Source organism: Hakea prostrata, chromosome 10 (assembly GCF_041222555.1).
Source record: "Hakea prostrata isolate BN-2017 chromosome 10, UWA_Hpros_2, whole genome shotgun sequence".
In the NCBI taxonomy this organism is placed as follows: domain Eukaryota; kingdom Viridiplantae; phylum Streptophyta; class Magnoliopsida; order Proteales; family Proteaceae; genus Hakea; species Hakea prostrata.
The window spans coordinates 35,832,641-35,848,965 of NC_142609.1; the positions used below are offsets into that span (position 1 = coordinate 35,832,641).

General features: G+C 36.3%; 1 protein-coding gene across 3 annotated transcripts; it reads left to right on the plus strand.

Moving 5' to 3' along the window:
• The first annotated feature begins 4,721 nt into the window (after positions 1-4,721).
• LOC149002671 (disease resistance protein RPP8-like) lies at positions 4,722-9,181 on the plus strand. 3 transcript variants are annotated; one of them, XM_089138387.1, is made up of 3 exons: positions 4,722-4,921; positions 5,920-8,728; positions 8,852-9,181. In XM_089138387.1, the coding sequence occupies exon 2, from the start codon at positions 5,920-5,922 to the stop codon at positions 8,689-8,691; it is 2,772 nt and encodes a 923-aa protein (XP_088994513.1). In that variant the 5' UTR covers positions 4,722-4,921; the 3' UTR covers positions 8,692-8,728; positions 8,852-9,181. The 3 variants fall into 3 exon arrangements, with proteins under 3 accessions (XP_088994513.1, XP_088994514.1, XP_088994512.1); XM_089138388.1 differs by having other exon boundaries at positions 5,920-8,702; XM_089138386.1 differs by having other exon boundaries at positions 5,920-9,181.
• The last annotated feature ends 7,144 nt before the right edge of the window (positions 9,182-16,325 follow it).

A 16,325-nucleotide genomic window follows, 5' to 3' on the forward strand; every position in this document is an offset into this window, starting at 1 on the left:
TTTGTGGTATCCTAGACATCCCTGAGATGAATATCTCTTGTAGATACTTGGGCACCTATCTTTTCAATTCAACATCTAGATCTCGGGTTTAGGGTACTTTTGATTTCCTTGCTCTAAAAGCTACTGTAGGAAATGCACACTCTAATGACCCTCACTCTTATATTTAAGTCTAGATCTTGGGATTTTTAGTTTCTAATTGACAAATTCTCTTCCCATCTTTAGGCCCAGAAAGCTGTCTCTCCCATGCTAGTTGGTTGGTCATGATTAAATATGTCCTATCCTCCATCCCCTCTTATCAAATGGGGTGTTTCAACATTCCAGTCTCAGTCAATTCAAAACTTGACTCTACTGCATTTAAGTTTTGGACTGATTGTTCTGGCTTGGAAAGAAAGCCTAGTTGATCGAGAAAATTCCTTCTCTAAACCTTCATGTTTAGCTGGTGATGGTGTTCGCAGGGCTCATATTCATAATCAAGCCTTGCTTCTCAAGCACTCTTGGAGAATGATCTTTGATCCCCACTTTGCCTCGTCCCAAATTTTAAGAAGCATATATTTTCCTTCATCATACCTGCTTTTGACCACTTGATATGCAAAAAGAAGGGTCCAGAATTTGAAATGGGATTGTGAAGACCCTTCCCTCTTCTAATTTTTAAAGAACAGTACTCGAAGAATTGTTGGTAAGGGAAACTAACTCATTCTTCTAGCATTACCTACCCTTGGATTCCATTTATCCCTAATCATGTTATCTCTTTTTCCCTTCATCAAGGACGTCCATTCTTTTGGTTGAAAATTTCATTAACAATGGTGCCTGCCTGGGATTTACATAAACTTTCATCCCTCTTCCCCAGCCATTTCTTATCTGAAATCCTTAAAGTCTCCCTCAACTTCTCGAATGATGTTTCGGTCTCACCCTTTTGGCAAAATCAACTATTTTCTGGATCTTATGTCTCTTTCTGTCATACCTGGAATGCTAGAAATAAAGCTTTGATAAGTGGAAAGAAGATGATCCCAGGTACGGCTTTAAGTAGGAATCTCTTTTGGCTTAAAGAGCTCAAAATTTCCCCACCTCAACCTCATGCAAGGAATTTAACTGATGAGGATAATAATTATCCAAACCAATCACTTCACTTGCAGGATTTCAAATGGAACTTAATAATGAATCCCACTCTGATTATCTGATTATTGCAGGATACAAAGCAGAAAGGGAGCATGGATGGAAGTGGATAACGGCTATTGGGAAAGACGGTACTGTCTCACTTGAGCAGATAGAACTCAAAGTTTTGATTCGATCTCTATTAGAAGCGGTTTTGTATTTGTCATAGTAGATGGTTGGAGGTTTTGTCTAAGAGGAATTCAGTACTCTTTAAGTTGTTTGAAGTTTGGTCTAACTTTGATGATCTTCCTCTTCCTGAGCCCCCAATGGACTTACTTGGCCCATTGATGAGTTAGTTCCTGTTTTGCTCTTTATTGCTAAGAACACGCCTAAACTTGGATTTTGTAGTCTACCCGGTCCCCATGTCTGTAAAATTGTTTCAGTTACTTTTGTACTTAATTGGATCTATTCATCTAGAAAAACTCTTTGATTTAAATGAATATTTTTCTTTCATTGAAAAGAAAAGAAAAAAAAATGGTAGATTTCCACTTCTCTTGTCAAATTGGAAATTTCACCTCACTACCTAAGTAAGGGTGCATAGCTCACACTTTAAGCGAATAAAAGGTGGCCCCAGGAGGCCATTGATACTTTGGGAAACCAAGAGCCATCCTTCCTAGCGTGTGGTATGCGATAGCATGTGCGAAAAAAATCTTGGTACGGGGAGAAACAACTGAAATTGCTTCAGCCTCCGCACATTAAATGCGCAAGACCGTCATGTCAAATTTTGGATCGTCGGATTCAAATTTTCGGTCGACATTACAATCTCGACCATCAAATATATATAGTAGAAATCAAAATCTCGACCAAGATTTCGATCCGACGACTGAAATTATTTGACATGATGTTTCTACAGAAGCAAAGTCCAGAAACCACACAATAACTTCAAGAACCCTAAGCAGCTAAAGTTCGCATATTTGAGGGACCATTAACATGTGTCATGAATTTGGAAGCAAACTGGAGGGACATATAAATGATTCTTAATTTAATCAAATAATTAAAGGAGAGAACATGCACGAAGGAAAAGTAGAGGAAAGTTGTCAATCTTCCTTTTATCTTTTAGATAGATAGATATAAAGGACCAATAACAACTATAAAGAGCTTAAAAACTATAAACGCCTTACCAAAAAAAAAAATATTATAAACGCATGCTTATCCAAAAAAAAATGGGGTAATTTTCATCTGGATCCCCTGAAGTTTGGTCTATGTTATTTTTAGTCCACAAAAACTAAGACTTTGCATTTGCCTCCCCTGTACTACAAAAAATCAACTTAAGGACAAACTATCAATTTTATGACTAATTTGCCCTTTTTTTACTTTAAATAGAATCTTAGTGAGATGGATGAAGAGATTCTCCCTTCACCCATCTTCTTCATTGATTGAGTTGAGTAAAGGAAAAAAATTATGTTCTCCATAGTACGAAACCCCCTTTTTGCACCTTTTGCCTACAACATTGCCTCGGCCATGGACTGGTTGAGCTCTGCTTCCTCCGATTAAGAAAAAATTTAACTGAAGATACATTTCGATTACCACTGGCCCATACCTGTGCTGGCTCGGGATATAAGTATGTTCAATCCAGGGAAGAAATTTTGGGTGAGCCCTTAACGCAGGAAGAAGTTGCAGAGCTTATCAAGAGTTGCTTCAAAACAAGGCGGCAATTAAATATGGGTTTGTTCGGTTCCAATCCTTGAAACTTTGTGTATATTCTGCATTCTACTGTTACGCATTTGATTCCTTTTTTCTTTCCCATCCCAATTTGTTTCAATTTAGTAGTGTTGATGATGATTTTGGTTTCTTCGCTACTTTCTATCTACTAACCTAACAATAGGATAGTTATCCCCCTGTTTTTTTTTTTCTTTCATCTTCCTTGAAATGGTGAAACTGTACAGCAAGTAGAGCTAGAGACTAGTGTTCTTTTTTTAGTTTTTCTTTGTGGGTTTTCACGTTGGAATGGGAATGTGAGTGATTTGTGTATTATCGTTTATGACTCAATGAATGGATGTTGTTTCTGTATGGTTTGTTTATTTGTAATTTCCTTTGCAGAAAGTTCAGCCGTGTGTTCGGGCTCCAATCGTTTATGGAAGAAAAGAAATTGAGTTCTCGTATGTAGTCATGTTTCGGTTGAAGGCCGTAGTTTTGAAATTCGTTGTGTTTTTTTTTGTTTTTCTTTTTTGTGCGGAAGTTTTGAAATTTATTAGGTTATGTCGAAGTTTTTGAAAGGAAATAATCCTTGAAATTTGGTGTATATTCTGCATTATAATCATCTGTTATTTGTTTTGCTCTCTGCGTTTCTTAAAGATCCATCTTCGCCTTTTATTTGGTTTTTTTTAAGGTTTTGTTTTCGTTAAGAAGAAAAAATACATAACAAAATACAGAAAGACATTATAGTCATCCCTTTGCCCCAACTCAATCAATGAATAAGATAGGTGAAGGAATCTCTTTATCCATCTCACTAATATTCTACTTAAATTAAAAAAAGAACAAATTTGTCATAAAAATGATAGTTTGTTCATAAGTTGATTTTTTTTCTGCTTTGAAATGCGTGACAAGAATTGGAGAAAGAATTGTCGGCCACTTTTTTTTTTTGGCCAAAACAAGTGTCGGCCATTTGATAAAGAAGTCTTAAAAAATAAAATAAAAAAAGCCTTCAATGAATAATGAAAGAGACCAAGTGACCAATGTGGTTTTAACATATTGATGGATTTTTTTCACCATGAGCTGCATATAAGGTAATGCTTTTGAAAAGAGGACCGAGATGTCCCATCAATAAGGTATATAATGTCAATTTGCTATCTTACTATCAAAGATCTTTTTTCTGCTTTCCCTTCGGCTTTCTGTTTCTTTTTCTCAGGAGGAGATTGCGGAAATTTTGAAAAGAATTTCTACTTCTATTAAGTGATTTATTAGATAATGAAAAGAAAACTAGAACATAAAGGAAGATTGACAGCTTTCCTCTACTTTTCCTTTATGCTTTAATTATTTTATTAAATTAAGAATCTTAACAGATTAAATGAATGGCGATGATTCAACGATTAAAAATCTCAATTATTGTTTCTTTGAACACCATGCGGGTAGCAGATGGTGCCTCCGTGATCTGTTGACCATAGTCTACTGGGAGAACGCAATAAAAATGGTAGGGTTAAATTGGGGATTCGATCTCAAATAAGAAGATTAATTGGTAATTTTGAATCCCACTAGATCTTCAACATTTATTGGGAGCTTCCCTTCGTCTATTAATTCAAAAACATACATTTGCAAGAATGAATCAAGGACAGTGGAGTGCATGTTTTCTTCCCAAAATTGAGAGCCTAAACTTTCATCTCGGAAAACCATAAAATGGACTGGAGAAGAAAGAGGGAATATTTAAAGTTTTGAGTTGAGCAAGTAGATGCATGGGTGAAGGGATTCTTCCTTCATCCTCTTCTTTTCTTTCTAATACACAGCTACTTTTTTCCAAAAAAAAAACTATAAATGCATGCGGGTAGTGTGGCCCATTTTTTTTGTACGCTTTGAAATCGTGATAAGGTTCGGAGGAGGAGGAAGTGTCGGCCACATGATAAAAAAAACAAATCTTCAATGAATAATGAAGAGGATGACCAAATGACCAATGGGTTCTTTCACCATGAGCTGCACGCACATCTTCACATTTTCAGACGAGAAGCAGGGATGACAAGAACAGGGAGCTCTAAAGAACAGCTGAAGAAAATGGATTTGCTTTGGAAATTAATTTGCAAGACTTAGAGGAGGAGAGATTGATTTGTTGCTACTTCAGGTAATTTTCCCTTTTAAGTTTCTCTTCTTAGTTACTTGCTTCGACCAAAATATAAAGAAGTTCTTTGTTAGATAGTCTGATTTAACAAGGACATTGTAAGTTGGAAATTCTTTTCTCTTTTTATTAATTTTTGGGTTTGATTCTATGTTGTTTATTTATTTCTTTATTTTTCTAATTCATTCTTAAGATTTGCACACTTGATCAGTAGAACTTATAATTAGGGCTCACACTATCTTCAATCATGGGTTAGACTTAATCTTCTTGATAAGTGTTGGAGCTAAAGTGTCAGCTACATATAATTTTTATTTTAAATGCATTATATGAGGACATTAAGAAAAGGGAAAACTTTCAAAAACTACCCAATACTTTAGTTTCGCAAAGAAGTGAATTATTCTCTCTCATTCTCTTGATATTTCAAAATGACCAAATTACCATAACAATGCAATCTTTTTTTTATAATCCGTTAGTTTTGCTTAATAAAGACTTAAGCTTATTATATATTTGTAGATTTGTTCAATATATGCGAGTAAACGAATGGTAATTAACAATGTGTGTGATTGATTAACAAAGTTGACATTCAATTGTCTACTCCAATTCAATTTTGTTCACTAGGGATTGCTCAAGAGATAGAGAGGATGTAATGGGTCAACCTTTGATCAGATTTTCTTATTAGATCAATTTAGCTCATAACTTGTTGGCATATTGATTTCATTTATGTATCCCTATTATATATACATTTTATCTTTTAATACAACTGAGCTTTTACCTAAAAATAACAAAGTTGACATTCATATGCTTTTTTAAAAAGGAAATGATAATGATAATATTCAAAAGACGTCAGTTACTCAACTCGATTAGGTGGGTCCGTATGAATATTTTGTAATTAGTCTACTGTGGGTGATGAAATCAATGTGCATTTGATGTGGTGATTTAAATTGAATTGAATTGGATTATTATCTTTATTTATTTATTTATTTATGATTTAAATTGAATTGAAGATGGCAGAGACTGTGATCAATCTGGTCGAGAAACTAGGCATTTTAGCAATAGATGAAGCAAATTATCTCACAACAGTCAAGTCAGAAGTACAAGCACTCCGCACACAACTAGACGATATGAAAGCCTCTTTGAAGGATGTAGATGCAATACTTCATACAAGTAAACGGGCAAAAGAGTGGGTGAAACGACTTAGGGGCTTATCATTCGAGGCAGAAGATTTAATTGATATATTTGTATACAAAGTGGCTCAAAACCAGCGTGATAATGCTGTGAAAAAGACCATCAAGTTTCCAAAGTTTCTCATTGATGCCCATCAGCTGAGAGGGAATATTGAAGATCTCAAGGGAAAGATCAAAATGCACTTTGATGACCGAGTGAATTATGACATTAAGCCTTTTGAGGAAACTCAATTGCCTGCTCAAACACATCGATCTGAAATTTCTTTGGATGTCCAAAAGAACTTTCTGCCTATAAGTGTGGTTGGCCTTCAAACAGAAGAAGAGGAACTAGTGAAGGTGCTATTGGAAAAAGAACCCAAAATGTTGTCTGGTGTTGTCTCAATCACTGGAATGGGAGGTCTTGGGAAATCGACTCTTGCAAATAAAATCTTCAATAATGATGAGGTGAGAAAGCATTTTGATTGTCAAGCCTATGTTACTATATCAAAGGAATATAGTATGAGCAACATTTTATGCAAAATCATAAAACAAGTTATGCCAGAGCTCAAAGAAGAAGAAAAAAATGCATTGGCATCAATGGAAGTCGAAAATTTGGAGGAAAAGCTCTTTGAAATTCTCAAGAATAAGAAGAGGTATCTCATTGTATTGGACGATGTTTGGAGGAAAGAAGATTGGGATTGTCTATTACGTTCTTTCCATGTTCCATGCGATGGCCAACAACGGAGATTGATGTTGACAACTCGAAATGAAGATGTAGCCAGGCATGCCGACCCGAATGCTATTCCATACAAGAAAAAAATTATGGACGAGCAGAATGGTTTAAATCTCTTCTGGAAGAAATTCTTCCGTTCAGAAGATGACAAAGTCATCGAAGCAGGTCTCAAGGAATACAACGACGAGGTGAAAAATCTAGCAGCAAAACTCGTTGGGAAATGTGATGGGTTGCCTCTTGCCATTCTTGTATTGGCAGGCCTCATGTCAGAAAAAAGGCAGAAAAGAAGCTTTGTTCAATGGAAGCAAGTGTTTGATCGTGTGCACTGGCATCTAAAAGAGGGAAATTGTTACGAGGTTTTGAGTCTAAGTTACACCGAATTACCTTTCCACTTAAAGCCTTGCTTTCTGTATTTTGGGGTATTCCTAGAAGATACTGAGATCAAGAAGGACAGATTAATTCAGCTATGGACTGCAGAAGGATTTTTGGAGAATTCAAGAATGGAAGATTTAGGAAAAGAGTACCTTGAGGAGTTGATGGAGAGGAACCTAATCCAAGTTGCCAAGTGGAAATCAAATGGAGAACCTAAATCGTTCATCATTCACGATCTCCTCTTGAGCCTGGCAACATCAAAAGCCAAGGAAGGTATGTTTCTTAACATCTCCACTCCTGACAAGGCTTTCAATTGTTATCGTCGTGTAGCTATCCATAACATAAGGGGTGATGAAGAAAATATGGCTGAGGATGGTTCTCACGGTTCCTCTTCTTCTATGAGTTCTCCAAGTCGTCTCCGCTCATTGCTCTGCTTCACTGGAATGTCCCAATCATCTCTCTTTGGAAAATTCAAACTACTTAACGTGTTGGATCTAGAGCTTGCTCCATATATTAAAAAGTTACCCAAGGAAATAGGGAAGCTCTTTCTTCTAAAATACTTGAGAGTACGTGGAGAGGGTTTGAGTACTCTTCCATGTTGGGTTGGCAACTTGTCTAACCTACAAACTCTCGATCTCACCGATGTAGACGGCATTGAATATATTCCCACTGAAATATTAAATTTACATAAGTTAAGGCATCTGATGTGTCCAATAAATGCAAGGTTAGCACTTGGATTTTACGATTCCATTAGTAAGAATGATGCGTTTGGAATCTGTTGGCGTCCTCATCATAATAGAAACATCAGCGATCTATCTGATCTCCAAACATTGCGCTTGGCAGTAGACAAATGGTCAGTGGATGGCCTTGAAAGGTTGACTAGCCTTAGGATTTTACAATCGATTATAGTTCACGAATTTGAAGAATTTGAAGAAGTGCATCAGAAATTGTGTGTGGCCTTACTTGAATTGATGCATCTTGAGACCCTATGGATTGACTTTCCGTTTGAAATCTCTCCCCCTTCATTTTCGAGACATGTGTACCTCTATAACCTCAAAATTAAAGGAAGGATGCAGAAGCTACTTGACCACAACGACTTCCCACCGAATCTCACTTCCTTGAGGTTAATTGACACAAATCTGAAAGAAGACATGATGGTGGTCCTTGAGCAGCTGCCCCAATTAAAGGAACTCGATCTAGATGAAGCATTCAATGGAGTTGAGATGAAATGTTCTGCAAGGGGGTTTCCTAAACTTGAGAGTTTGGATCTCTTATTTTTCAATTCGCTGGAGTATTGGGAAGTGGAGAAAGGAGCAATGCCTAATCTAAGGACACTAGAACTTTATGATGTTCCGGAGTTGAAATGTATCCCAGATGGGCTAAGGCACATTACAACACTACAGGAACTCAAAATATTGGTCATGCCAAAAGAGCTCCTTGAGAGGACTAAAGAAGGTGGGGACGATTGGGAAAAGATCAAACATATACCTTCCATCCAACGAAGTTGATATTGAAGAAGGTGAGTTCCCTTGCATCTCAGAGTTGGTGAGTTTTGAAATCTCTCTCTCTCCTCTTAAACATAAATTACCTTTTTTTTCTTTTTTCGATAAACATCTTAAATATCAACTTAATAAACATTAGAATGTGATGTACTGTTTTAATGTGCAGACGTACACTACGCATGTAGGGGAATCCACATGGTCATAGAAATGACTGTAGATCATACACACTAGCTGGAAATAAACTTGTGTTGTATTTTAAATAAAGTAATGGATTTGTGTTTCTGAACCTATTTATAATTTATTCTGAACCAAATCATAAACTTGTGTTATTACGTTTTTCTCTCAGTCATTGTCTTTGTTTCTTTTCATTTTCCACTAGTGAACAGATAACGGATTTCCTTCTTCTTTTTTTAATACTTTTTGGCATTAGACTTGAATGTGAGGCATGTCATTTCAGTTCATTTCAACAATTTTTATCCGTGAAGAGAAATGAATTGAGACTAACCAAGAGAAGATTCCAACCTTCGAAACCAAAACCAAAAGTACTCAGGATTTGATTTTAAGAACATGATTTGAAGTTTAACTTAACCTTTTTAATTAAAATATATATTTTCCTTTTCATTAATTTCACGATCATTAAGGGAGGTATTTGTAAATTTCCTCTGTTTAAGTAATCCAATAATTAGTAGTAGCATATTTTTGTTTCTAATAATTTTGTTGCTACTATTATTCTTTTTAAATAGTACTTCATGATAATGATTGTACTCCTCACTTTGCCCTTATATGATAAACTATGTTTTCAGAGGATCAACCACGGGTGATAGTATTCACTGGATTGAAACCCAACTTGTCGAATTGAACTGTGATGGAACAATAGACAACTAATCATTATAACAAACTAATTGTTACAAACCCCAAGAGGTGGCTCAGTTGGCAAAAGACCAACGCTTCCACGTAAGAGCTCAAAGTTCGATTTCCCTTGGGGTTGGGGGTGAAGCCCCACCTATATTAATCATATAAAGCTTCCCTGAAAATATAGTCGAGGTGTATATAAGCTGACCCGGATGAACCTCCAATCTAAAAATAACCAATGAGCTAGAATTAATATGATATTTCACATCTCGTGTCTTAAATTATTGATTTTTGTTGGTGGATCTAGTAGATGTTTAAGGTGAGAATAAACTAGCTCAATCGAATATTCAATTCGTCATAAGGTAATAACTATAGCCTACTACAATCAATTCAATGCCTCTCTTCTATGTTCTAAAAATAATAAATAAATAAAAAATGAAGAAGGATATCAAGGTTGCATAAGTTCATATTGAAATATTAAAATTAGGAACTAAGGCATCTTCCATGCCCGTCAAATGCAAGGTTAGTGCCTAGATCGCAATGATTCCATTGCTAACAAGAATGCGTTTCGAGTCCATCAACATCGTCACTCATAACACTGGTGATCTATTCAAAACATGTTTGTCTCTATGATCTATACATTCGTGAAAGTATGCGAAAGCTACCTCACCACAACAATTTCCCACTGAAATTCACTTTCTTGGATTTGCGTTTCACAAATATGAAAGAGGACATGATGGTATTGGTATATATCGTGTCATATTAGCCTGTAATGGCTGACACCCTTTGATACAATCCATTACATTTGTCATTTCTTTTATAAATAAATAGATGTATCAATACATATTCTATTGACAATGATCGATATGGATTTATATCGACCCCATCATGTCATATTGAAAGTTATATCTTTCAAACCTTAATCGATCTAATATGATAATCAAAATTCCCCTCCAATGCAATTGCAAGGACACAGTGAGCATGGTCCAACAATTATGATCATAGCCGTAGTGTTGAAGTTTGGATTTGACTGTTGTCACAAAGCAAATTCCATGTGGTTGTACTTCAATCAAATTCAACATCATCTAGACTCCAAAGTAATGCATTAACTAAAATTACTGAATGAATATGGTTGGCCCACGCTCGGTATCAATGTAAGATTATGAAAATCACAAGTTTCAAGAATTCTTCTTAATGTAAACAATGTAGTTTAACTTTGTAAGTTTAAAATTGTAAAATAAAAAAGTTATAATTGTAACTAAAATCCCTTTTTTACTAGAACCATTGGATCGAAATTTTCTTATATGACATAATCTAACAGTTGAATGGATTAAGGGTATTTTGGTCGTAAAAATGATAAATTGCCATTTATTTTGGGTAGAGAATGACTTGAGTCAAACCTTGGGGTCCAAAATTACCCTTCCTATTTTCACTTGGGAATGGGTGATTTAGAACAATTTTGCACTTGCAGATTAAAATTTGATTGAAGTGCTCTACTATATCCACAAGCATAGCAAGCGGCAACACACACTATGACACTAGTAACCCTAAGAAAATGCCATTGATCGATAGACAACAGATGACAAGACCCCACAAAATGAAATGGATCATGCATGACCCAATCAAAGTCCAAGAACCCAAAACTTTGCATTCTTTCCAAACAAGAAGCTAGGGCAAAAGAGACCAATACATCTTGCACAAAGTTGATAAACAGTGATTTCTTAAAATAAAGGATCATACTTTTATTTAAAAATAGAATTAAAGATCGAAATACATACACCTACATGCACAGGATATCCTAAGGCAGAACCATCTGTGTTAAGATGTCATTTCCAAACTACTTATTTTTGTGTTGCATTTGGCTTCAACTTCAAACTTGCCTTGACATCACCTACAAGCAACGTACAAAATTTCACTGAAACTTTGGTGAAACCCCAAAATCTCAGTTAAATTTTCTTGAAATTTGGGAGTGTTTTGGTCGAATTTCCCCCCCCCCAGTTTTGGGGTCATTTTATGCTGGTTTCTTGAGTTCATCATAATTTGGGGCCAACAAAAACACTGGGAGCATTATTTTTGCCTAAAACGTAACTAAATAGGTGTTCTTGATCGGCACATACTTGGATGTATGCGGGCAAGATTGGAAGTTTGGAACATGAATTTTGACCAATGTAAATATGAATATTATGCAAAACAATACTAAAATTTTCACTAAAATGCAACAACACATACAACAAGTAGAATTCAATATACAAGTATGTGTTAGTTTGGATCCATACCATGGGTCATGGAAGTATTCTAAATATTGGACGTAAGTATTCCGTAACATGGTATGGATAAAGTTATACATATAGTCCATTTCTAGCATAACTAGTTGTGCTGATCCTAATGGATATCCAAAGATGAGAAACGCAAATGATGCACCTAATCCATCTCCGTACTCATGCAGACATACATACTACAACAATTAGCAAATAAACCGCTATATGCTCCACCATATCCATATCCATATCCATATCCATAGTCATAAGCCCTGTATGTATAGCCCCTTGGAATTTTTAGAATTTCACCGGAATTTTCAAGATTTCAATGAAATTCTAAAAATCTCACTGAAATATAGGCAAAATTAATAAAATTTGGGCCAAATTACCGAAATTTCACCGAAATTTAAGACACTTGGTTTTCAACCCATGTTTCGCGTCGCTAGATAGTGAGTGAAATTTTGCCCAATTTCAACGATCATATTTCCTCCCATGCCTCCAGGTCATAACTCCCTAACCCCCCCCCCCTGCATACTCTAAGTCTCCAACTAAAGCTTCAACAAAATCAATCCGAACACCCAATCCTCCCTTCAACCAAATGCATCATACTTCCCGTTGTTTCTCTCCATCTATGTGAAGAATGGAATCAAAATGAAACCCTCCAACCACACACCACTAAAGAGGTGACTATGGCCTTCCCACTCCATTAAGTCCACACCTCTTCTAGAGTTTGTCCCAATTCCCATCTAAAAGTAAAAGGTCACTGAATTTCGTAAAACCACCCCCAGTAAAAGCCCACCCACAAGTAGATGGTCTATGCTCTCCACCTTTGAACCACATAATACACACTCTTATGCCTGCCAAGGCATTACTGCATCCTTGCACCACCGAATTTGTTGGGAATTGTCCCATCAACATTCTCCACCCAAACACACTCTCACAAGGCTACAAATTCACACCCTAAATAACCCTATGCTACTCCACCTTATTGTACTTCCTTCTAATGCAATTCCAAGCTGACTTGAAGGAGAAAATACCATTAGATTCTAGCTTTTGGCGACACTCTCCACTTCACTAGCACCACTCAATTCAATCTTTGAAGCCAGACTAAAGATCATCCCTCCATCTATGGCATTAATATTTCTATAAGTAATATTATTATTGTAGTATTTTGTTGTAGGGATAATTACTACTGCCCCCCCCCCTTGTACTATGGCTCAACTACTAATCAAACCTTGTTCTTTATGAAATTACTATTGCCCCCTTACTTCTGGTGTTAAGTGGTTGTTTAGATTGAATATGTAATGTCTATTTTGCCCTTCATTAAGATTAAAAAGTAAAAAACAACACTACCCTCATTTATAAACTCATAACAAATACCAATTATACGCTTAAATTCTTTTCATTTTGGATTTTTTTTTTCACAATCGACTTTGGATTTGAAAGAGTACTAGAACATCTTCGTCTCCTCTTTCTTTCTTTTTTAACTCCCCAGTTCCAAGGCATCAACTTCTCTAAATCTACTGACCTTCCCAAACTTGAATGAGGCCCTGGAGAAGGCAAAGAAAGAGTTGGTGGCTATCCAATAGGAGATTGCTCTACAAGGTATGTCTGATAGTTTCTTTGCTAAGGAGGCAAATACTAAAACAAAACTCAAATTCTATTCACAAAACCATGCCTATGTCTCAGTGGACTGAAACTGAAGTTAAAAAGACTTTTAACTGAATCCTGCTTGATCCCTACAATGGTTATCACTACCTAATTGCATTACAAAATTAACCCTATATGTGTATTCCTGCCTAGTCTCTCATCACTAATATTATAATCGCTAATATTACAGACAAAGCTTCCCATTAAATCCCAGAGTCCTAGCTTTCTGTTTTGCAACTTATGATTCATCAACAACAACCACAAACCTTGTCCCAATTAAATGAGGTCGCATACATGGATTCTTGCCTTCCAATTAGCCCTATTTAAGGCCATGCTAGTTACAAAGCCTGTCTCACTACTCTTAAGGATGTCATAGATCTGCCCCCTAACTCTTCTAATTCCTTCAATCAAGATTATATCCCTTCTCTATACAGAAGCATTTACTAGGCCTCTGTTGAACGTGGTCATGACCCTCAAACGACTCTCTATTTTGCAATTTCTTATTCACACACACACAGAGGTCTCTGAATCATCAATTCATTTTGGAGCAAACTCTATTTCTACCTTTCTCTTCTGAGACTGAACTGTCTCTTTCGTTCTGCATCATAACTAGAGGAAGCAGTCTGCTCGTGCTTCTCAAAAATACAACCGGTTTGTTTCATGAAGTAGGGAAAGCGGACTCACACACAAAGGTCTCTGAGCTATCAATTCATTTTGGAGGAAACTCTATTTCTACCTTTCTCTTTTGAGGCCGAACCGCCTCTTTCGTTCTACATCCTAACTAGACGAAGCGGTCCGCTCATGCCTCTCAAAAATACAACCGGTTCATTTGGTGAAGTAGGGAAAGCGAACTCCCTTGCCTGAGTCTCCAAACATAGGTCTAGGTGAGTACAGGACAAAGGACGGTATGAGCCTAAAAAAGGCGAGTATAGAAAACTCTGCTGCTACTACTATGACTGCTGAGCAGTAGCCTCTAGGTGCTGGGCACTCAAACCCTGTTTTGGAGCTAGACCTGCATCACATGGTTTCCCACCAAGATGAGCGTAACCACTGAGATCTCAGTAATATCCAATATCCCAAATTTCCAATTGAGTTGGTTCACTTTCAGATTTCAAGATCAGTGCTTCTACACTGAAAAAACCCAAGATATTTTTGAGATCTTGAAATATACTGGAGTCCTTTCTTAGTGGCCCTGGGTTTGCTCCTACTTCATACCATCACCTCTTTCTTATTTGTTTGTAACATACCTATTTTCTTCACTGACAAATCTTCATTTATCATTAAAAAAAATTCTAATAAACTATATATCCATTGTGGAGCTTATACATTAAAGACCCTTTACAACTTAAACCCATGGAACAAATGGGCCAACTCATAGACCTCAACCTATTGGGGCTTACATAAGACCAAATCTTCTCACAGATGCCAAACCATGCATGCATCAAAGAATCAAAGTCCTATCCTAAGAGGTGACAGTATAAAGCCTCTTCATCCTTTAACATGCAGACCTCATCCACCAAGGACAATTACTTGGTTCAGTGAACTTTGAATCGAAGGTCCTCTGTTATTCGTTTTACAATTCATCTTCAGAAACAGTGAATTCCAGCTAAGTTGTGCACCATAAAAGCTAGTAATATTTATAAATTATTGGCAAGTCAGAAAGCTTTCTTGAGAGAAGAGGAAAGCAGGGCCACTGTCAAGGATTCTCAAATTTGTCAAGGCACCATGGATTCCTGTCTGGATTAACCAAAATCACCCAAATATGAGATCAAGAGAGGGGATAGCATATCTGCTACATCTCAAATTTTGAAGTCCTGGGCTACAGGATATGGTGAAGCTAGCTAGCAAAGAAGTTTCTTCTTGAATTTCAGCATTTTAAGAAGCCAAATGAAGAAGTAAATGGCCCAAACCCCTCGGTCAGATTCTCCCATGAGGAATTGATCAATCGGGACAGGCCTCGATGAATTTGAATCTGAATTGGCCGATTTGGACTTTTAAAACCATGGCTTCGGTACTCTATAGGTCCCCAAGAAAGAAGTCCATGACTCCAGACAAACCAAATGGGGAAAAAAGAGTTAAACAATCTTCACTCCTTCCTAATGTTAGCAAGAGTAGTATTAAAAGATCACTTTTACAAATGAAAGATAATTAATACACTGAACACGGCTTGTAATGTAGGTAGGTCTCAAACAGCATAACTATATATGGTCCTAAGGCTCTGCACTTGTAAATTGTTCTCAAATGTACAAATCACATAAAATACCACTTGCACTTTTGTCAATGGCAACAGTCTCTGGCCTGATGAAAATTACATCTGGAACAGATTGGTTACTAATAAATTTAATCGATTGAAACATCCATCTTCCATCTTCTCCATTACTTGAGTTCCTCCAGATGCTATTACATTTATACTTTTAGTTTTTAGTTTTTAGTCCATCTCCATTGCTTCCAATCAATCTAGCCATTATTGAAATTGAAATAGGAAAACTTTCAACAGTTATTTATTACCTGCTTCAATATTCCATTCTACTTGGGTTACTTCATATCTAAGAATGCTATTTACACTATTCACATTATTCGCATGTGGTTGGATACAGTTCCATACTTCCATGCTTGACATGAGTCCTCTTTTTAAAGGGGATTTTGGTTAGCTAAAAATTTTCAGGCTAAAAAATTGATTAATTCATAAGAAATCTTTATCAGCCTTGAAATCCCATTGAAGTTCATTAGCAATTTATAACCCAAAAAACAAAATGATTTCAATTCCTTATTTCATTTTTAATATATATATAGTCTTTACAGTCTTTCAACAATTCAACTTCATTGAATATCATTGTACGACCTTCACCACACACACAAAATACCGTATTGAGTCGGTAT

Coding starts and splice junctions, on each gene's coding strand:
- LOC149002671 (XM_089138386.1), top strand. CDS start 5,920: ATGGCAGAGACTGTGATCAATCTGGTCGAGAAACTAGGCATTTTAGCA.